Source organism: Haliaeetus albicilla, chromosome 20 (genome assembly GCF_947461875.1).
Source record: "Haliaeetus albicilla chromosome 20, bHalAlb1.1, whole genome shotgun sequence".
Taxonomy (NCBI): Eukaryota; Metazoa; Chordata; class Aves; order Accipitriformes; family Accipitridae; genus Haliaeetus; species Haliaeetus albicilla.
The window spans coordinates 5,228,094-5,249,771 of NC_091502.1; the positions used below are offsets into that span (position 1 = coordinate 5,228,094).

At 43.0% G+C, this 21,678-nt stretch overlaps 1 protein-coding gene across 1 annotated transcript in view; it reads left to right on the top strand.

Moving 5' to 3' along the window:
- Positions 1–21,678, top strand: part of FLT3 (fms related receptor tyrosine kinase 3) — a 44,167-nt gene that overhangs the window by 16,477 nt on the left and 6,012 nt on the right. The window contains exons 7-19 of the mRNA XM_069808802.1: positions 2–119; positions 2,409–2,545; positions 3,155–3,294; positions 3,376–3,529; positions 8,068–8,233; positions 12,246–12,352; positions 13,502–13,613; positions 15,174–15,352; positions 16,817–16,929; positions 17,027–17,159; positions 17,249–17,353; positions 19,003–19,113; positions 21,168–21,321. Of these exons, the coding sequence (XP_069664903.1) occupies positions 2–119; positions 2,409–2,545; positions 3,155–3,294; positions 3,376–3,529; positions 8,068–8,233; positions 12,246–12,352; positions 13,502–13,613; positions 15,174–15,352; positions 16,817–16,929; positions 17,027–17,159; positions 17,249–17,353; positions 19,003–19,113; positions 21,168–21,321 (1,729 nt within the window). The remainder of the gene's footprint in view (position 1; positions 120–2,408; positions 2,546–3,154; positions 3,295–3,375; positions 3,530–8,067; positions 8,234–12,245; positions 12,353–13,501; positions 13,614–15,173; positions 15,353–16,816; positions 16,930–17,026; positions 17,160–17,248; positions 17,354–19,002; positions 19,114–21,167; positions 21,322–21,678) is intronic.

Here is a 21,678-nt window from a genome sequence, read left to right on the forward strand (position 1 = left end):
GAGAAACCAGGCAAACCCTATTTCAGGAAAAGGGAAAAATCGGATGCTATTGAGTGCATATCTGAGAGCTACCCCCAGCCCTCTGTGGAGTGGATATTTTGCAAAACACCTGAAAAGAGGTATGGTCTATGTTTATATGCATGTTGAATCTCTAGACTGAAAGTTTACCATCTTCTGAAGAAGAAGGGGGAGGCTTTGTACTGCTTAGTGTGCCTAGTGAGCTGTGGAGATAACTGAGTAAGAGATTTTGGGTCAGAATTTTTTGGAGGCGGGCTCTGCTGGATTGCACACCTGCATGCTAGTTGAAAACCTGTGTCTGCACGATCCACTTCTGGAGTGCTGCAACACATTTTTCTTAGAAATTTTGGCTGTTGTGCTCTTTTGGAAACTTTCAGCTCTTGGATTGGAAAAAAGTTATTCCACATTCTAGTATTTTGATGTCACAAGAGCAAATCAAAGATACCTTGTTTCCCTCCAGTTTTTCATATTTTTTGGAAATGTGAATCATAGAACGGTTTAAGTTGGAAGGGGCCTTTAAAAGTCATCTAGTCCAACATCCCTGCAGTGAGCAGGGACATCTTCAGCTAGATCAGGTTGCTCAGAGCCCCGTCCAACCTGACCTTGAATGTTTCCAGGGATGGGGCATCAACCACCTCTCTGGGCAACCTGTGCCAGTGTTTCACCACCCTCATCCTAAAAAATTTCTTCCTTACATCTAGTCTCAATCTACCCTCTTTTAGTTTAAAACCATTACCCCTTGTCTTACCGCAACAGGCGCTACTAAAAAGTTTGTCCCCATCTTTCTTATAGGCCCCCTTTGAGAACTGAAAGGCCGCAATAAAGTCTCCCTGGAGCTTCTCTTCTCCAGGCTGAACAACCCCAACTCTCTCAGCCTTTCTCCATCCCTCTGATCATTCTTGTGGCCTTCCTCTGGACCCGCTCCAACAGGTCCACGTCTTTGCTGTGCTGAGGACCCCAGAGCTGAACACAGTACTGCAGGTGGGGTCTCACCAGGACAGAGCAGAGGAGCAGAATCCCCTCCCTCGACCTGCCAGCACTTCTTTTGATGCAGTCCAGGATACGGTTGGCTTTCTGGGCTGCAAGTGCACATTGCCAGCTCACGTCCAGTTTTTCATCCACCAGTACCCCCGAGTCCTCTTCACAGGGCTGCTCTCAACCTCTTCATCACCCAGCCTGTGTTGATACCAGGGCTTGCTCCAACCCAGATGCAGGACCCTGCCCTTGGCCTTGTTGAACCTCATGAGATTCACACGGACCCACTGCTTGACCTTGTCCAGGTCCCTCTGGATGGCATCCCTTCCCTCAGGCACGTCAACCGCACCACACAGCATGGTGTCACCTGCAAACTTGCTGAGGGTGCGCTCGATCCCACTGTCTATGTCATTGATGAAGACAGTAAACAGCACTGGTCCCAGTATGGACCCCTGAGGGACACCACTTGTCACTGATCTCCATTTGGACATCGAGCTGTTGACCACTACCCTCTGGATGTGACCATCCAACCAATTTCTCATCCACCAAACAGTCCACCCATCAAATCCATATCTCTCCAATTTAGAGAGAAGGATGTTGTGGGGGACTGTGTCAAAGGCCTTACAGAAGTCCAGATAGATGGCATCCGTAGCTCTTCCCTTGTCCACTGATGTAGTCCCTCCATCATAGAATACGACTAGGTTGGTCAGGCAGGACTTGCCCTTGGTGAGGCCATGCTGGCTGTCTCAAATCACCTCCCTGTCCTCCATGTGCCTTAGCATAGCTTCTAGGAGGATCTCTTCCATGATCTTCCCAGGCACAGAGGTGAGGCTAAAATGTCAGTAGTTCCCAGGGTCCTCCTTTCTACCTTTTTTTAAAAGGGGTGCAATGTTTCCCTTTTTCCAGTCACCGGGGACTTCACCTGAAGCATTAGAGCTGGGAAGATGTTACAAAGGGTCATCATTTTCTGAGCTAAATGATTTTTTTCCATTCTATTAATATATAAAGTTGATTCTATTAACAACAGGAATAATGCCTTTCTCTGCAGCATGGCGGTTTGGGATCTGGGTCTTACAACAGCTGCTGGATTTGCACCAGCTCCCACCACCAGCAGTTCAGAGATGTGGTGTGAAAGCTCGGCCTCTAGGATTTCACTCTTGTCCAGACTGTAGTCACAGTTTTACCTGCCTATGAGCCAGTTTGAGCATTCAGGTCATTTCAGCTTATATTCCTGCCTAGGCTGTGACATTTTTATTTTCTTATCTTCACCTTTCCTAGTTCCTTTTTATTCAGCTATGTAAGATCCAGTTTTCCCACTATTGTTTGTATATTCTCATGGCTTGCAGATTTATCAGATTTATTTGCTTGAGGTTAAAACCAAATGAGTCGATGAGTAATTGTGCTTGTAATTGCAGTTGCCCTGATAAAATGCATGAAGAAACAGGGGAAATAGATGGCATACAGAAGGTACAACATGAATTATTTCAAACTTATATATGGTGCTGTGCAGTTAATGACCTGGGCAGAGAATGCGCCAGCCTCTTTACAATAGGTAACTTCCCTCTAAGGTTTACTTCCACGCGAGCTGGATCCTGCCGCTGTAGTTGCACTACTCATCTGAGTACGCTTTCTGGGCTAAGCTACTTGTTTGTAATTAGTGGAACAAATCTAACAGTGAATATGGTTGCTCTGTTGCGTGTTTAAAACCTAATTCTAATAGCTATTTGTGGTGTCTGTAAAAAATGTCCTGCCCTTCTACATTTGCTAAACACCTTTTAACTTTTTCTTCATGCTTTTAGGACTGTGTTGCATGGAAATGCTCTTCAAAGTGTTCTCAAATATATACATTTATAAATAATTATAAATTAATAGAGAATTTCAAGTTCGTCTGTTTTTTTAAATAAACCTGACCTGAGCTAAGCTCTGTGCTGAACTGTGCCCTATAGATATCCTGTAAATTATGACAAAATTTGGTCTGAGACATCTAAATCCATCAAATTTATCAATTTCATGATTAATAAGTAGTTTTCCCAAATTCTAATTATCATTACAGTGTAATAACGCATGTCTATACAGCATTAGTAGAAAAAATGTTCATCTAACTGAGCATTTTTCCAGGCAATGCGACAGTTGTTTCAGTGACTATGTTTTGATTTTGTAGATTTAAATGAAAGACAAGCAGCACCTTTACCTGAATTACTTCTTAAAGTCGGGGAACCACTGCTGATCAGATGCAGAGCTGTTCACCATAATTATAAATTTGGAATAAAATTAACTTTTGAAAACAAAGAAGTTGAGCAGGTAAGAAGACAGGGCCTGTTTTAAAATGGGTAATATTGGGCACTATCAACTGATTAAATGGGAATCTCTGTTGAAAACTAGGATCGCCAGTTTGAAGGATTAGAATATCAAACAGATCACTCAGCAGTTCGGATCCAGTATGCATTTGCTTCAGCGGCAGGAAGAAGTGATAGTGGACATTACACCTGTTCTTCTACCGTTCATCTGAATCAAACTGCTTTGGTTACAGTTTTAGGTAATTCCAACCCCCGCTGTTGATTTTGTCCCTCGGTTGGTTGTTTTGCTTTGCTTTCCATGTGGCAGTTCTTTGCTTGCAGGTATGCAGCCAATGTTTACAGTTCCTTTTCTAAGGAGAAAGTCTATTTACACTTACTGGCAGTCCAGGAGAGCCAAGAGATTAATCTGAATCAAGTCATTCTGGACCTGAAGATAATCAACCTTTTCTTTATATTGCTTTTCAAATAATTCCCCAAAAAAGACAGCGCTTTTAGAAGTGAAATGAGATGGAGCTGTTTAGAGATCTAGTCTACATGATTGTTTCAATGGTACGTCTAGAAACACAGGCTGGGATTCATCTCACGTTATTGTAGGTGACTCTCAGCCGGCATGACACAAGGCCATGGTGGCTTTTCGTGGGGACACAAAGCTATAGGGTCCCCAGGGACTATGCCTTGGGCTTTCTGGGCAGTGTAGTTGTTTAGCCTTTCTCTGCCACCAACTCAGGTGTTGGCAGCTGCAGAGCACGTACAAACAGCTAGAGGTAAAGCACTGCAGAAAACACTGTTTCTGGAGCTGGCCAAGAATATGAAATGCAGGACCTGCCCTGCATGTTCAGCTGTTAACGCTCCATGTCTTAGTTTGGCCAGAGTCTGGAAGGACCAGTGACTGGTTTCAACTAATGTGAGACAGAAATGTCCTGCTGTGAGTCCAGTATGGGCTTTGAAAAGCTGTAGCTGTGGCCTCAGTCTCCACCTTACCACTCGCTCCCACTGCATCTCCCTTTCGCTCGCTCACGTACGGCACCTCCAACCCACCTTTGCTGCGCCTTCGGAGGTGGGGAGGTAAGGCAGAGGCTCTCGTGGCCTCTGCTCTGCTCTTTCGTATGGTCCCTTCAGGTGCTCATTGCTCTGATACGGAAAAAAAGCAGATACAAAATCCGTACCAGACCTGACCTGGATCTGACAGGAAGGAATCGAGCAGTTGCAAGTTCTTGATGGTGGGCTCTCCCGCTCAAAACCCAGAACAAACAAGAAATGACCCTTTCCGCTTATGGCAAGGGAGTGACTGGCAAGTGGCCATTTGAGTTTGCCAATTTTTTTATGGGAAAGTAAATCTGGGGAAGAATTTTAGCTCCAATACTGATAGCAGAAAAGAAATCAAAACTTTTGTGTTAATGGAGAATGTAAGCCCGGAGAGATGATGAATAGCGAGTGCTGCCATACAGAAGTGCTGCTGCAGCTGTGATGGATCTGAAGGAAAACCTGAAACTAGAGAGACAACTACTCCAGCGTTATTGGTTGTTCTGCCTGTCTCCTGCTTTCCAGGCACTGAAGGGAACCATCCTCCTAACACCAAGCTACACAAGGCCTGAAAATTTCAAAAATCAAAAGCATACCAAAGCAAACATCACTCTACTTAAGCAACATGTTGATTTAAAAGCCAGCGGTGTTGAAGTTAGACCAAAACAGCCCCACCTGCAAACCTTGTTTCTCAGGTGGAAATAATATACCATAGGCATAAGTCTGGAAATAAGGCATAAAAAGGAAAGCTGTAGTTAGGACAGTGCTGCTGGAGTAGGCACTGGGAGTAGTTTTCTGACTGGTGTGCCTGGAGTTGGAGTCTGTAGCCCTGAGAACAAGGCGCTCTGAAGCACTCACCACGCATTTGACCTTAGATGTAGCTGTTCTCAGAGTTTACAACACCTAGGCTAGGAATGGTAGGAAGTGAGAATACTTACCCCAGTCTCTTCAGAAATTACTCTCCCAGTGCAATATCCTCTTTTCAGCTTCTGCCTACCACTGAGCAGGAAGTTCTCTCATCATTTACAATAACTGAGTATGATACCTGGGCATTTTTTCTACAGACATCTTCGTAGTAAACAGGAAGGTAGGGGTGAGGGGGTAGCGTAGAGGTAGGGCAAGATCCTGTTCTTTCTCAGCACTGGTGCCCAGTTCAGAAGTAGTGGCTTCTTGGATCCATAAACTATCAGGTGTGTGTATGTGTCACAGTAACGGGATATTTGAGTCACTGCCCCCGGAAGGCTGTATTTCTGAGTGGGGTATTTTTTGACTGAGATACGCCAAACCACAATGATTGTCCTTAATACCCCTTATGCCAACAAAACTTCTGAGGGCTCATTGGCTTTGCTGATGAAAAAAAATCTGTTTGGTTACTTACATGGTGGATTAAAGTGGGAGGATGTTGTCATACCTAGCTAACAGCCGTGCTTCTCTCTCCGAGGTTATACAGGGACATCCTGTGCTTCTGACCCACCCCAGCCTTTAGCCCGATGTATTAATGACAACCATTGTTGGTGTGAATTTGTGTTAGCATCCCAGGTTCAGTTTCAGCAGTGATTCAGATTTCACTCAGTTGTCCATGTCATAGGGTTGCAGTTTCTGAAAGGATCAGTGTCCTACCCTTAAACCATCGCTGTGCGTGAGTCAGCAGCTATAGCTACACTGGGAATGGTCATGATGTAACTTAACCAAGAGAAAACTGATTTGTTTGGCACATACTGCATTGCCTGGGGAGCCTGGCTAGCATAACTACGTTGATGGGTGGTCTTCTGGTCTCTAGTAACGCCTTGCAGCCAGACAGCTCTGGTTTGCTCTTTGCTAATTGATGCTTCAACCAACTTATCCCATCTTGTGTAGCTGGTCAGGTCAGGCAGGGTGGTTAGGCCACTTTAAAGCACAACAGACATAATGCCAACAACTGCAGCTGCAAGGCTTTTTGTTTCTGCACTTCTTATGCTCGATTTCTACCAGTGTTGACTAAAGAATTTTTAGCACTACGCAATCTTGATTCAGGAATATGCAAGCTATTTTGCAGCATGTTAGGTTTAAAGCAACAAATAAACAAATACAATAAATACAGAGACTTGAAAGCTTTGATTCCAGTCTCAATAATTTCATGTCATGTCTCTGTCATTGCTGAATAATCAAGTTCACTGTTTCTCTGGCAGAAATACACTTAAACCTGCCAAAAAAAATGATAAGCCAAGCAATAATGTGCTATTTTCTTTCTCCTTCAAGAGAGAAACTACTTTTTCTGAGTTGTTTTCCAGAGAAATGGCATACCCTGCTCCAAGGTCCTTGTGCACACTCTGGAGAAAGTCTTTACTCTTGGCTGGTTGTGTTGTTAACAGTACACACGGAGATGACATTCTGCCTGGAAGGATGAGGTCCAAAAGATCATTCAAATGATGAAGGTCCAATTTTTAAAACCAATAAGCCTTTAATATCAGAAAGTAGGAGAACAGTCATGAAAGGAATTGCTTTTAAAAAAAAAAATACTGACATTTTTGTGGTTTATATGGGAGTTTCCAGATAGCATTTTTTAAACCAGTAAGCTAGGCAGAGATAAAACATGCCAAGCAGAATATAGGGTTATAACCAGAAGAAAAACACTCAAAAGGAAAAACCTAGTCCAGCAATATTTCCACAGGGCAGTTTTTCACCATGTGGCTAATTAAACACTGGCACAAGTTTCCCAGAGGTTGTAGAGTCTGCTTCCTCGGAGATACCCCAAACTCAGCTGGACGTGGCTCTGGGCAACCTCATCTAGTTGGACCTGCTCGGAGCAGGAGCTGGACTAGACATCTCCAGAGATCTCTTCCAATGTATATGATTCTGTGATTTTTACAGAGCTGATCCTAGCCCCACTGATGCCTCTAGGGCAGCCTCCTCCCACTAGTGTCTGCCATTCAGTCTCTTTGGGTGGGATTCGTTTCATGTCATGAGACATCTAGCCCCAGCAATGACTTTGGTTCCTTCAGCAGTCAGTGTCAAGAGACAAATATTTCCAGAAGCAGTTCAGTACATCTTTGTTATCTTCGATTTTAGGATGGGATACATCTGGACATGCCTGTCTCATTCTACTGAGTTTATCAGAGGTCCAAACAAGTAGCTTAGGTGGGTCGCTGAACTTCTGACAGCTCCATTAGGTGAAACTCATCCCACCCTAGCAGGGCAAGTACCAGCAGCTCATGGTTCATGCACATCTTCAAAACACTTTTTCATGTTGCTGTCATCTTGCATTAAATATGTCTAATTTAGATGGAGAAATAAAGGAGCAGCTACAAGACTAATTTGCAAAATCTTCAGCTCATTTCAGGGAAGGAGAACCAACTACTATCAACATCTGATGATGCTGGTGGTGCCACCTGGTTTTGTTCCCTGTTAGAGGAAAGCCAGGAGATGCAGCTGTTAACACCTGGAACACACACCTAAACCAAACCAAATAAATAATGGTGGTGTTAGCCCTGTGGCTCTATAGGGCAGACTGGGGAGAAATGTTGGACCATTTTGGAAGGGCTCTGGTCTGACCAAATATGCAACTTCAGCAGGTTCAGATCATTTGTCTGCAGCTGAACACAGTGACATCATTTCGATACTGTTTTGAAGCATTATCTTATTTTGATTAACAGGATGCTTTTTGTGATGTAACATGGTGCTTTTTTTTCTTGTGATAACCAAAGTGAAAAACATACAGATGTCAAAATTCCTTCAATAAGCAGTCCAGACTTTGTAAATTTTTTTTTTTTTCCAGAAAAAGGATTTATAAATATAACCAACTCTAAAGACGATTTTGAAATTGGTGAGGAAGAGTTTTGCTTTGAAGTTAACTTTACAGCATATCCACCAGTTAGATGCATGTGGCTATCTTCCCAAAAAATGTTTCCATGTAAACAAAGTTACAGTGTGGATGGACGCAGGTACTTGAATATTTTGGAATAATTTGATATAATAATTTTTCTTCTTTATATCTCATTTAAACTGCTTACTGTCCATGTTTTGTACTCTCTTTGTGTTTTTAAAATGTGGATGGGCCATGTGATAAAGCTGTGTTAACAAAAGGCCCTCCAACATTATTTTGGCTTTCAACAGCAGTTCATGTAGCTAACTTCTAGGATCACTTTATTCTCCATGTTATACTGAACCCTTTGGTAAGTTATGCATCTAGCAACCCTCTAGTTAATATGCATTTTGCCATTCCCCTTCTCTCTAATACAATTTCTCAGTTACAGATCTCTTGCAGCTTTCATACTGGATCACAAGTTCTACATGTTCCCCTTTTGTCATCCTGTTCTTGATGATGTTCCCAGTGTCTTTCAAACTGCTCAAATCAAGTCCAGGGCCCTGTAGTTTCCCAGGCCACTGTTAGATCTGTTCAGCTGTGCCTGTGCTGCAGAAACATACCGTTCTGCTCATTACCCAGGTCATGTATTCTTCCACTGCTGCAAAACATGTTTTGAATAAACCTGTTAGTTATCTACCTTTTCTGTTATTTCCTACAATGAAGTTCTGGCATGAATCCTGTTTAAGGCTAATGTTTTCTCCATTCCCTAGGCTTTCTAATTTCTTGATAACATTATCTAATTTCCTTCAGAGTTTCTTTCAGAGTAGTCCCATAGCTTTCAAGGTAACAGCTCTTATTAACCTAAATGAAAATAAAGGCAAGCTGCTCTTTTAAAGTTTTAGCTTTAAACCCAAGCAGGACCTAGGCAGGAGTTAATATGGCTGCACTGATTTCTTCTCATATTCTTAAAACCTCTCTCAGCATCTGCATAAAACTGTGTCACAGCCTTGATTACACTTTTTATCATTTCTTTCTGTAGTATTTTGGTACACTCAATTTTATCTGCTAGCTTGTCGAGTCATCTTTGCAACAGACCAGCCTTTTCATCTGCATCAGATGGTGTATGGGGGTCAGACCTTCATGAGGTTCAGAGACAGCTCAGTTCTGATTAGTAAATTGTCATCTCCTGGCAATGGCCACAGGAACTCTGTCCCTGCTGATAAAGTGAGGGCTGTCAGCAAACTTTGATAGCGTTGGGTGGGTGTTAGTGACTAATCTGCAATGCCTGACATGGGCTAGGCAGATCTGTTCTTTGTGGTCAAGACTGATTTTGGAAATGATGTCTCAGAGGATGGCCACGAGCGCTTGCTCATCCTTGTCCAGTAGGCACCTCCCTCCAGCTGATAATGCCGAATTAATTTGCTTTGCAGCTGGTATGGACCTCTTCTCACTGCTTCTAAGAGCAGGAGTCAGTTTTGCTTGGATGATTGACAGCTGGTGTAAATTCAATCCAGATAAGAAGAAGGTGCCAGGGACTGGGCCAACAATAACAATTTTGAGAACTCTTGAAATAGCTTAGGCAACCCTCATTAATCGCTAAGGTTGCTGGCAGCCTGGGATTTATGAGTCACTTCAGATAGCCTTTGCAGCACAGCAGCGGCGGTTGCTGAGCGCCGATCCCCATCTGCCGGGCAGGGGAAAGTCCGGCCGCTCTCCCTGGAGCAGCACGTCCTGGGCTGGCTCAGCCCATCGCCAGCCCTGCACTGGCCACTGGCCACCGGCCACTGGCCACAGCCACCTCGCCGCCCCGAGCATCGCTGGAGCTCGGCCTGGAGGCTGCTTCAAACAGATAACTTGGCCATCTGTCTGATTGCGCTGTTGATTAAATAAATCTTTTTTTTTTTTTTAATGTTCATTTTAGGTAGTTATACTTTGCATTTATTTATCAACCTATTTATTTTATGGAGAAATATAATTGAGGGAAGAATATACGAATTTGACGATTATTTCATCTGACAACTACATTCTTCTGTACAGACATCCCTCACAGCTACCCAGTTTTGGTTGAATACTAGCATTGGGTAGACACATCCCACCTGAGGAAAAAGAGTAGAGGTAGATATTTCATTCCGTTTGAAGTGACCAGAAGCAGCAAGGGGTAGGGAGGTCAGGAGATTCTGCCTGCAAGCTGTAGCACTGCAGATTTCAATGTGATTTTAAAGCAGAAAGTTTCTTGAAACAAAACAAAAAAGGTCATCACACATCTTAATGTATTGTGAGTCTAACTTTGCGTATTTTAGTTGACTTCTGTGTAAACGCATCTCTCAACACTTCTACTTTATTCCTTTCATATCCTTTTTCATTTCCTATTTTTTTCTTTTTTTGATTTCTGCCATTTCCTTATCAAATTGTTCCTCCTGATTATAGATCATATTAAATTTTATTAATTATCTCTGTCTGCTGCTTTAGCTTTTAATTTCAAGTCCCAGGGATTCATCTCTCCTGTCTCCTCCTAAACCCTTACACGTTTACAGACATTCCTTCAGAATTTCCATTTTCTATTTGCTTTTGTTGCCTCTCTGTTTTAGCACACTGCGGATTTTCACTTCCCTCCTAAGAGCAAATGAGTTTTCATACACAGAATGACCTCTGTTAAATTTATAATACTTATCTCACATCCCCTTATATTTTCAGGTATCAAAGACATGCTTTTAAAATTATTTTCTCATTATTTCATTAGGATTTAATCCTTCAGACCTAGGATTTCGAAAGCAATGAATGATTTGTAGTTTCTTCTGCCTTCAGTATCCATTTTGAGGCAACTTAAAAGGGGTCTGATTTTAAAAGGTCCCTGAGTTCAGGAACATCTTTAAGGCCATTTCAGGTGAAGACATTCAAAAGTCAATAACCGTATGGAGGTGTTGCTTTAGTCAGAAGGCAAAATTGCCAGTGGCTTCCATGTGAGTTCTCCTGCTTTAGAATTGTGAGGTGATACTTAGTTGTATCTTGCTTAATGAGAAATATCCTGGGTTTAGTTCTCTGGATTTCGAGCTCATTACTGCATTCTCTTACTTTGCAAATTGCTGGTATGGGCTGTCTTTTTTTCCCTGTGCTTCAAACTCCCTGATACACCTGCTTGCCTTTACCACTAAAACTGAGTTGAGAGACTCCTACCCGGTGATTCTTGAGCAATCAGCCAAAACATCTGCCCCCAAAATGCCAGCAACCAAACCTAAGAAGAGACTTTCTTAAGTGCTCTTCTAATGTTGATGAACTGCAATAGCTACCATTTAAACCTGACAATCGTCCTGACAGCAATAACCTAGTCAAAAGGACAGAAATAGGATGCCATCTCTGTAAGATGATATATTCCCTTCGTGCCTCATCCCATGTCTCATAAACCAGTGACTCAACGGGTCAGATGTGCATGAATCTTTAAGTCTCTGCATTCCTCCGTTATTAGCTTCTGCCCAGGGACTTGTTAGAGCCATCCCTCTCCATTTCCATTGTCACAAACCATCTCCGGCATGGTTTGGGTCTTGGTTTGCTGCCATCGCCATAGGGGTTAGTAGAAGGCTGGCCTTCCTCCTGCAGAAATATCTTGACGGTTGGTGCTTTGTCTCATTGACAATGGACTTATGATGATGATCTTATTTCTGAGTTTCCATCAGATCTTTCCATTTGGAGAGGTTTATCTCATATGACCCTACCTGTCATTGTTATTTCCTAATACTGTTTATCATATCACCTAGAAACTCCCATCAAAATCCTTTGGAGAGTAGAGACTTTGATCCTTTGCTGGTCTTAGCACCTGTGCCAGGGTGTGTTATATACCTTGTCTTCTGATGGACTGGTAACAAAATCACAACCTGACAGACCAGATGCACTCCATGAACTGTGAGGAAAATTGCAGAATAAAATCAATACTGCAGAAAAAAACCAAATACTCTCATCAAGACAGTTACATTCTGGTTTATATTCTCTAAGCAAAACCAGACAGGTTTATATTCTCTAAGCAAAAATAATTTTGTCTGGGTTCCTCGTTAGAAGATGTTGAATTGTTTCTAATATATATGAGTCCTGACTACATTTAAAATCTTTTTCACATCAGTCTTTTGTCCTTTTCCCTCCTTTTCTTTGCTTCACAGCATTTCATCAAAGTTCTGCAACCATCAGCACCAGTCTGGGATATATGTATTTTATGCTGAAAATGATGATACGGTCGTGACAAAAAAATTCACTCTGTACGTGAGAAGTAAGTGAGAGAATAATCCCTGTGAATATTTGGCAAAGTCTGGGATTTTGCCACTGATATAAATGGAGCTAATATGTTGCTTTTCCCTTGGTACTCCCCATTTCATTTATTGTTAAATTTATTTATTTATTGTTAAAAATGGAGGAGCACAAGGCAAAAACATGATTCTCTTCACACTGCACTCCACTACTGAAATCCAGGCACTGGGTCAGAGAAGGATGCCGGCTGCTTGTGGGTCATATTTCTTGTGTTGGTCAGGGATGGAGAACAGAGGAAGGAGGAGGAAGTTATTAATTTTTTTCTCTTCCCTTTAGCCTGCCATAAACAGAGAGGACAGAATATGAGGAATTAGTCATATACTGAGAAAACTAATACTTCTTAAGAAAACCACAAAGCGTAGGAGCTCTGTAAAATATAGTGACTCCATTCTAACTTTACAGAGCTGGAATATATGTGAGTGCTGTAGAGACCACATAAGATACACAGCGAGAGGAAAGACTTATCCTCATTAGGTGTTAGCTTTCTATGGTGTGTTTATGTCATTATTTTTTTTCCTAATGGCATTTGTGAGTTAATGCAGTTATTCTGGAGGCCCTTTGGTGTATAATACGTATGTTAAGGCTGCAGTGCCTCATGTGATTCACACCCACGCACAATCTTTACTGATGCTCTCAGTTATCTCAGTTCTGCCACGTGACTGCAGCATCTCAGCCTTGCTCTAGGTCAGGGAGCATTATTTATTATACATTATTTATACAGGGAGCCTCTGCGCCCATTTTGTACAAGCCGGACACCTGGAACTGGGGTGCAGGGGAGTCCTAGGGCCGAACGCTTGCTTCTTGCTTCAGAAAAGCAGAAGTCGAGACTTCTAATTTTGGCTCTGCCACTGTTTTGGTCTGGCTGTGCCTGTACATAGAAGTGGCTGCTCCCCTCGCCTTGCCCTTGCTGCCATCCCGCAGAACTGAGGTGCGGGGCTGGAGGAAGGAGGACCGAGGGCTGCACGCAGATCTCACAGGGACATGCGGGTGGGTTATTTTGAAGACACAGAATCAGATCTTGGTCTTGGCAAACGTAGCATTGCCACGTAAATGTAAAGGATTTGGTCACTGAAGTGCTGACAGAAATTTGTCTTATGTTATCTTGCTGCAGGAAAGCCTGAAATAACGATGCAGTTGTTGTTCAAGCAGATCTCCTGCTTCGCTGACAGTTACCCTGCCTCATCCTGGGTTTGGAGGAACTGTCCCAAACTGAACTCATCTACGTAAATCATTTTCCCTCTTTTTGATTCATTGCAAAGACCATATCTGAGCTATCCTTGGTTAAATGAAGACTGGCCTGTAAGAAACTAAGTGTAAAATGCACCCTCGACCATTTGTACAAGGGGATGTGGGCCCACCCCAGGGGAACCAGATCACCAAAACTAGGGGAAGTTTTCAATTTTTTTGTTGGCATTAAATGAAGTCTATAAAGATCTGTATCTCAGGCTCTTTACACTGAAATAAACCCCACTGGGTTTATATCAACAATTAGGTAGTTGCAAAGTCTAATCTAAGTTTTTCTCTTGGCCTGTCAAACTTAGAGGGCATTCAGGGAATGAATTGGTTAATGGGGGCTTGATTAATTGGTTAAGCTTTGGTTAATACAGCTCTTACAGTGACATGTTACCAAAGCCAGTAAAATCAGTGAGAGTGTTTCCAGTAAAGTTAGTGAGAGTGTTTCCATTTCCTCTATTTATTTAGGGCAATGAGTCAGGCCCTAAAATTTCAAGAGATGCTGAAACAGCTTTGAGCTGTTTTATGAACTAAGCATCTTTTATTTTAGATATGCCAAAGAACTAATAATCCCATGGTGCAGAAGAGTACTGGTTCAAATTATCTTTTGGAAGATTGTGGATAAAGCTCTAAGTATTTTAACTAGATATAAAAAAATATCTAGACCATTTTCTCATCCATACCTCTCAAAAGGCTTCCTAACATCAATCTGTGCAGAAATGGAAGAGGAAAGAAAACAGTGAGTTTAAAATACTCCTTAAAATAGCTTTCTGGAAAGAAAATGCTGTGACATTTCTTTTCTTGGGAACTTCCACATGTAGAAGCTAGTACTATGTGTAGAGCTGAATAAATTTTATTTATTTACTTACTTTCTCATTTATTTATGTGGACAGTAAATTAGGCAGTAAGCTGATGAATGATAGAAAAACTGAAAGTGAAATTATCTCTGTGTTGGCTTTCTTTCCCTCGAGTATAACGTTCCCTCTTTCTACATATCAGGTCTTAAGTAAGTCATTAATACAGGGTGGATGCTCTCCATCTTGAGTGACAGAAACTTCACGGTTGAAAGCACATACCTTCAGGGAAAGGAGTTAGAACTTTTACTGTGGGTTCATTTTGGAGTTATTGTTTTAGTAGCGGCTCATTTGGAACTGCTCAGCGGTTTGAGTGTTTGAGGTAAAGCTGAAACCAGTGGGAATAGACGTGGTGGCGGGGGTCGTGTCTGCTGTGAAATTGGTGGAGCTCCTGGAGGTTGGGGTTGCGGGTGCCCTGCCAAGGCAGTGCTGGAGCGTGGGAGTAAGCCCAGTGTAGGAGGTGGGGAGCCCAGTTCACCCCCTGCTGACCCTGCCATGTCCATCACAAAAAAATAAGACTGGCGACTGCTCTGAAGCCTCACTCTAACAGTGACAAATAAAACCCAAACCCTCTATCCCTCCCTCCTCGCCTCCCTTCCAACACAGACGTAAGACGTGTTTCGAAGCATCCCATCTTCTCCCCTGGAAAATGCCACTGTGAGCCAAAAATCAAAACTGGTCTGCTTTCTTTTTCAGCTGTACAGAAGAAATCACTGAGGGGATTCACAACTTCTTGCCAGAGAGGAGATCCCTGGGGTTGTGGATTTCAAGCAGTACTTTACATGTAAAGGAGACAGCAACAAACTTCTCCGTGGAGTGCTGTGCAAACAATTCTGCCGGTTCAGCCTGTGAAAGGAGTTTCATTAACCTGTCAGGTACCATAAGCCAGTGTTTTAGCACAGGTTTTCTCAATTAAAGCTGGCGTGGTACAACGTACGGTATTTTTTTATCTGGCTAAATGGCTGACTGTGCAATGGCACTGCAGGTAAAACACAAGCGCTGTGTGTCTACAGTGTGGGAAACGGTGGGTGAGTGGGAGACACGTGTCTCTTTTCTCTGGTCCCAAAGCAGGGGCCACCCTCATTAAAATGAGCAGAAATTTTACACAAATAGGAAGTGCAGGATGGAGCCATGGCAATGCTGGGGTCTGCTTTTTTTATTTCATCTTAGTAATTCCTACCCAAAACCTGGAGGCATCAGCTTTGGGAAGAGCTGAAGCCACTTTGGTAGCTGCTGGCAGATGTTGGCTGTTGTTCCTCTCCTGGAGGTCACTGTGGTGCTGCCAGAAATGCCCGTGGGACCTCTCCTCACCCCAGGGAGGTTATTGCACGCCCAAGCAAGAGAGTGACTGAACTACCAGACCCACTCAAGAGTCAGTCCCTGTCTGGGAAACAGGAGTGAGTACCGGGGGAGAGACCTTCTTCAACTGCTGTAGGCAGGTGGCAGAAGGCTAAGCCCTGGTTTGGGAACTGCTGTGCAGTCTCTCTTCTTGTCAAGGGCATGAGAGATTCTTTCCTTGTTGAACAAGAAAGTCAATATGATTGTTTGCCCGTGCACTTTATACTTGTAACACCATATACATTCCACAGGGCAAAATATTTCAGGTACAGGGAACATGCTGTGGCATCTGGGAAGTGTTTTGAAGCACCCAGATATCTGCAGTACAGAGATTTCCTTTGTCATGGATAAACAAGCTGTTTGGTGCTTTTGACTACAGCTGGCAGAAGCTGTGACTACTGATAGAGTTTGAGCATTCACGTTGAAATTACAATAGAAAGTAAGCATAATACTTATGCTCTTAGAAGCTACCAGAATATGAGGGTAGGTCTCATGTAATTTTCACCTACCCACTGGTGCCTTCTAGTATGGTCTTGGCTTGTTAAGATTGGTCCTGGCTGAGCGGCAGAGCCATGCTCCCAGCAGGTTGTGTACAGCCCACCCGCTGCGAACTGGTGCTTCGGTACCTAACGTACATTGCTTGGGGGAAGGCGCAGGGAGAGAGGAGGGAGATGCGATGAGAAGAGGAATTGGTTATTCCTGTTTATGCTCACAAAGTCCAATCCATGGATCACACCAACACCTCTGTTCACTTAGATTTATTAATTGGTGTAGCATTTTTTTTTTAATTAAAACAGATGTCAGAACTGCCCTGCACATAACACCTCCTGCCCAGTTCCTTGCTTTGCATGTGGCTCCATCTCATTCCCGGTGCAGAAGAGGCTCAGGCATGAGAGGACTGCAAACTGGCAGAACTGACCAAGCCACCACGAGTTCTCCTTGCACCTTTAGCTGTATACACAAGCTCTCATTCAGTGGGTAGTAATATGTATCTCTTAAAGTTGCAGGAGCTGTTTCTTCCCCCCCGGACAATGCTGCATTCTATGTCTCTGTTGGATTTTTCCTCCTATTGATCGCTTTTTTGTTTGTATTCATTTTTCATAAATACAAAAAGGTAAAAGCAAACATAAATACTTGCCCCTTCTTCTTTTGTTCTTACCAGGCTGCTGCTTCTCCTCTAAGATTTATTCCACTGTTTTTTTCTTCCAAAGCAATTCAGATACGAAAGCCAGTTGCAAATGATACAGATGATAGGCCCATCGGATAACGAGTACATCTACATCGACTTCAGAGAATTCGAATATGACCTCAAATGGGAATTTCCCAGGGAAAATCTGGAATTTGGTAAGCAGCCTGCAAGGCAAACACCAATGCTGGAGTAGTAGCCTGTGCTGTACCAGCTGCGAATAATATTGGCATATTGTGTCTTGTAGGACAGGTCCTCGGTTCTGGGGCTTTTGGGAGAGTGGTGAATGCAACAGCTTATGGAATTAACAATGCAGGAGATTCAGTCCAGGTCGCAGTCAAAATGCTAAAAGGTACGATAAATTCTGGGTGCCTTTCGCAAGCAGTGATGTATTCTAGCAGCTCCAAAGCAGAAGCAGTGTTGGAAATCCCTTTATATACAAACTTTTAGCAGTTACACCTCACAAATACTTGGATTCAAGATCCTTTCAAAATGCTTTCAAAATCCTGTTTCAGTTTGGAAAGGTATTACTGAAGTGCCTTCTTCCTGCAGCATGTTGCATTTTGTCCTACACACCAGAGAAGGTCTGCGTTGTGTGGGGAAGGATGGAGCTGCTCGGCTCTAAAGAGGATGAATGCAAATTCATAGTGCAGATTAGCCTGCTGGTCACATTGGCGTCTCTGTGGACTTTGATGTAAAATCCCTTTTTCTCGTAGTGCTGTCTAGCTGTTGCTCTCCCTTTACCTTCTGTGTCTGAGCTAGCTTGTTTGCAAAACTTCCAGCACATCTACCTGTAGTCTTTTCTTCTTGATGACACAAAGGAATTTCTTTCCATCCCTCCTTATGAGTCAGGCTTCTTAAACCTCTAATACTCCTTGCTGCTTTGCTCTGGCCTCTCTCCAAACTGTCTTGACCCCCTCATAAAAGCAGTGTCCAGGAGCAAGCCTCCCTGGCAGCAAGCAGAGGAGGAGGCCTGCTTCACTGCATCCCAAGTATCACAACTCTGTTCACAGAATCATAGAATTACAGAATCATTTAGGTTGGAAAAGACCATTAAGACCATCAAGTCCAACCATTAACCTAACACTGCCAAGTCCACCACTAAACCATGTCCCTAAGCACCACGTCTGCACATCTTTCAAATACCTCCAGGGATGGTGACTCCACCACTTCCCTGGGCAGCCTGTTCCAATGCTTGACAGCCCTTTTCGGTGAAGAAATTTTTCCTAATATCCAATCTAAACCTCCCCTGGCGCAACCTGAGGCTGTTTCCTCTTGTCCTATCGCTTGTTACTTGGGAAAAGAGACCGACACCCACCTCACCCACCTGTTGGTACGTAATGGGATGAGGTTCACACCAGCACCAGCACCCTGCTCACCTGTTTGCCAGCACATTCCCTTCCTGCCAGCACTGCCGTCCAGCTCTTCATCCCCTATTTGCATATGTGCATCAGCTTTATGCTTCCTTGGTCTGCTCCTTTGCGGTTGTCTTTATGGAAATTCAACTCGATCGTTTTGGTTCACATCCCCAGTTCACTGAGATGATGAGGACCAAATGCTTGCTGAAAAACAAGGCTAAAGCTATTACTGAAACACAGCGTGGCCTTCTTAGCTATTGGTTTGCAACTGGTTGCATGCCATATGTCTGTTAAGACTTTTTTTCTTATAGCATTTCTCTCCAACAGGGCTGAATGACATTTTTTCTGTGCTTGTGAACACCTTACTACACTGCTGTCATTCCTTGCCAGCCCAAGAATGACAACTATTAACATTTTATGACTGCTTTCCCAAGCATTTAAATGATCCACACTCACACACACATTTACTTTCCACCTTTGGCTAAATCTTTTTATACTGTACAACAATTTTTTAGGATGTTCCCAAATGTACTGTCAGTCCAATGAATTTGAAATGAAGACTCACAGGTGACAAAGCATCACAACCATTTACATTTTTATTTCTTTGCTGGAGATTTCCAAATCTGTGTTATCACTTTTACAGAAAAACCTGAAGCTTCCGAAGAAGATGCTCTAATGTCTGAGCTGAAAATGATGACTCACATTGGAAGCCATGAAAATATTGTGAACCTCCTAGGAGCTTGTACTGTGTCAGGTAACTCGCAATTGTGGAAAGGTACCAATTAAAAACTTCCAGACTAATGAGGACTCCTGAACAGAAGAGAAGTATCAAAAATTGACTCTTGAAAGCAGTATTAAAAACATCCAAGCCATAATTAATCACCTATTCCTCAGGCTGCTGTTTCTCTCTTCACCCCTGAATCCTGTCTTTGCCCAACCAATTTTACTGTTCTGTGCTGGCCCAAAATAAGATGAAGATGAACTGAAAGCAAAGTTAAGGCCACGCATGTGTACAGAAATAAGTCCTTTCTAATTGTACTTGCATGAAGTGATATAACAGCCTTTCTATAGAAGAGGTTTTCCTGTTACAGTGGTGATGGCACTGATACAGGCCAGTTTAGTAAGTGAAAAGGAAAAACTTATCTGGTGTAAGGTACTTTTGTATCCACGTGATTATGTTCAAATAAGAAATCATAATTTTTTTTTTTTCTTAAATTGTGTGCCTTGTCATACAGTGAGGTTGTAGAAAGAAAGGGGAAAATAACTAAAAGCTAGACAGGAATGAAAAGAAACTGAAAAAGAACAGGGGTGGGCAGGAGGGACACCCAAAGAAAGAGGAGAGAAGTGAATAATGAAAAGAGAGAGAACTTTTTAAAGGATTTAATGTAAAAATAAACTGAAGATGTGAAGAACTAAGCAAAGATGGACTAAGATGAAAGTGGCAAGGTATTATCACTAATTATACACTAAAGTTATTGTGTAACTCATGTTATCATTGAGGCAACATACACAGATATTCTTGTCCCACAAACTCCTTCTCTGGCCAGTCCAGCAGCAAACCGGGGCAGATGAAGAGAGGCTAAAGAACACATCACCTTGGGGAAAGGGCAGGGGTTTACCCACTGTTTGTCCATATCATGAATTATAACATCTGCCACTGAAAGACTTGACAGATTTTCTGCCACAGATATTTTTTAAGTCAGAAAGACCAAAGAGAACAGTTAACTCTTGTTTCCCCAGTTTGCATCAACAGCAATACTGTCGTGCAAAGATATTTGAGGCATAAGAGGAAAGCAGAGAAGTAGATTGGTGGTGGTGGCTTTAGCTGGTTTGAAACTATACACGCTGCCACTGCCTTCTGGAAAATTCGGCAAGATGTGATGGCAGGCAGGAGAGCTGCAGGGAAGACCTGCTTAGTCTGGCAGGGTAGGGCAGGAACGCTTCCAGCCTTATCCAAGCCCCGTGTTCAGAAGCATTTACATGGGTCTCAGGACATTCAAATCTATCCTCTGAGAGACTTTACAGGCTTTTTCCAGCATGCCCTGCCTTGCTTGACAGGGCCCTTCTGGCAGAAATGTCCACAAATTCGTAGTCGGTCTTTCTGAGCCAAAAGCGGTGATGACGGTGTAAGACTTTGCAGGGGTGATGTGTGACCGCTCTGAGCTCCTGGGCCATGCGTTCTGCTCCCGCTGGCTTGTCATGGCTGTTCTCTGAGCCTGCCTGGGTGGGGAATTGGAGGTGGTTTTCCTTTCCTGAGAAAGTGGCCTGACCAGTGCTCCACTCAGACACATCCCCTTGCAAGGTCTTTCCTTCCTATAGGTCATCTCAGCAAGCACGCTTGGGTTTCAGGTGGCCTTCGTAGGAAAAAAAGGGTATTTCTAGAGCATGAAGGTAGCGCAGATAAATGAAAGGGCATAGGTCAAAGGATACCAATTCACACAGTTGAGATAATTAGCAGGGGTCATCTTCTGCTTGAACCACATATGGTTTAGACAATATGTTGCACCTTTATAGCCTGTGCTGTCCTCCCCAGTGCCATTGGTATGGGGAAGGATCTTCGTGCCTTGACAGGGATTTGCAGTCCGCCTTGGGAGATGCACCACAGGGATGAATCAGCTACACAGACTTTCCAAAGGGACATTACAGTCAGTCAAGATTACCTGCCCATCAGTACAGGTTATCCACCTGGGAAGGGGAGATGCTTGGGATGTTTAGTACAGATTAGTCCTGGGAGAGGATGAGGCATGAGGTTTTAATGGGGAGATCGCTATAGATAGCAGGTGGCATTTACATGTCCAACTATTTCAGGACCAATCTACTTGATATTTGAATACTGTTGCTATGGTGACCTTCTAAACTACTTAAGGAGCAAGAGAGAAAAGTTTCACTGGACACTGACAGATATTTTTAAACAGCACAACTTCAGCTTTTACCACAATATCCATTTGGAGCAAAATTCCAGGTAAAGCATTCGGCAACAGTTTAATACTTTATAAAGCTACTGTCTCTGTCTCTTTTTAAGCTGCATTCTCAGCTGTGCTGTTAACTGGTGAAATTATTGAATTCTTGACAATGATGTGCCTTCACATACTTTAATAAGCAATGGCTTGGGAGGAACTGAGATTTGATTCTCCTTATGATGGAGTCTTCTCACTGGACTGTGAAAGACAAGCAATCTCTTGTTTCTCTTTCCACTTTTGAGAAGACTCATGTCTGTGCCCAGATTTTTAATAGCAATAACGGATCATGCTTTTTCACTGCAAAATAGTGTATGTGTAGAAGATTATGTGATACACTGTGTAACCTTTGAAAATGTGCC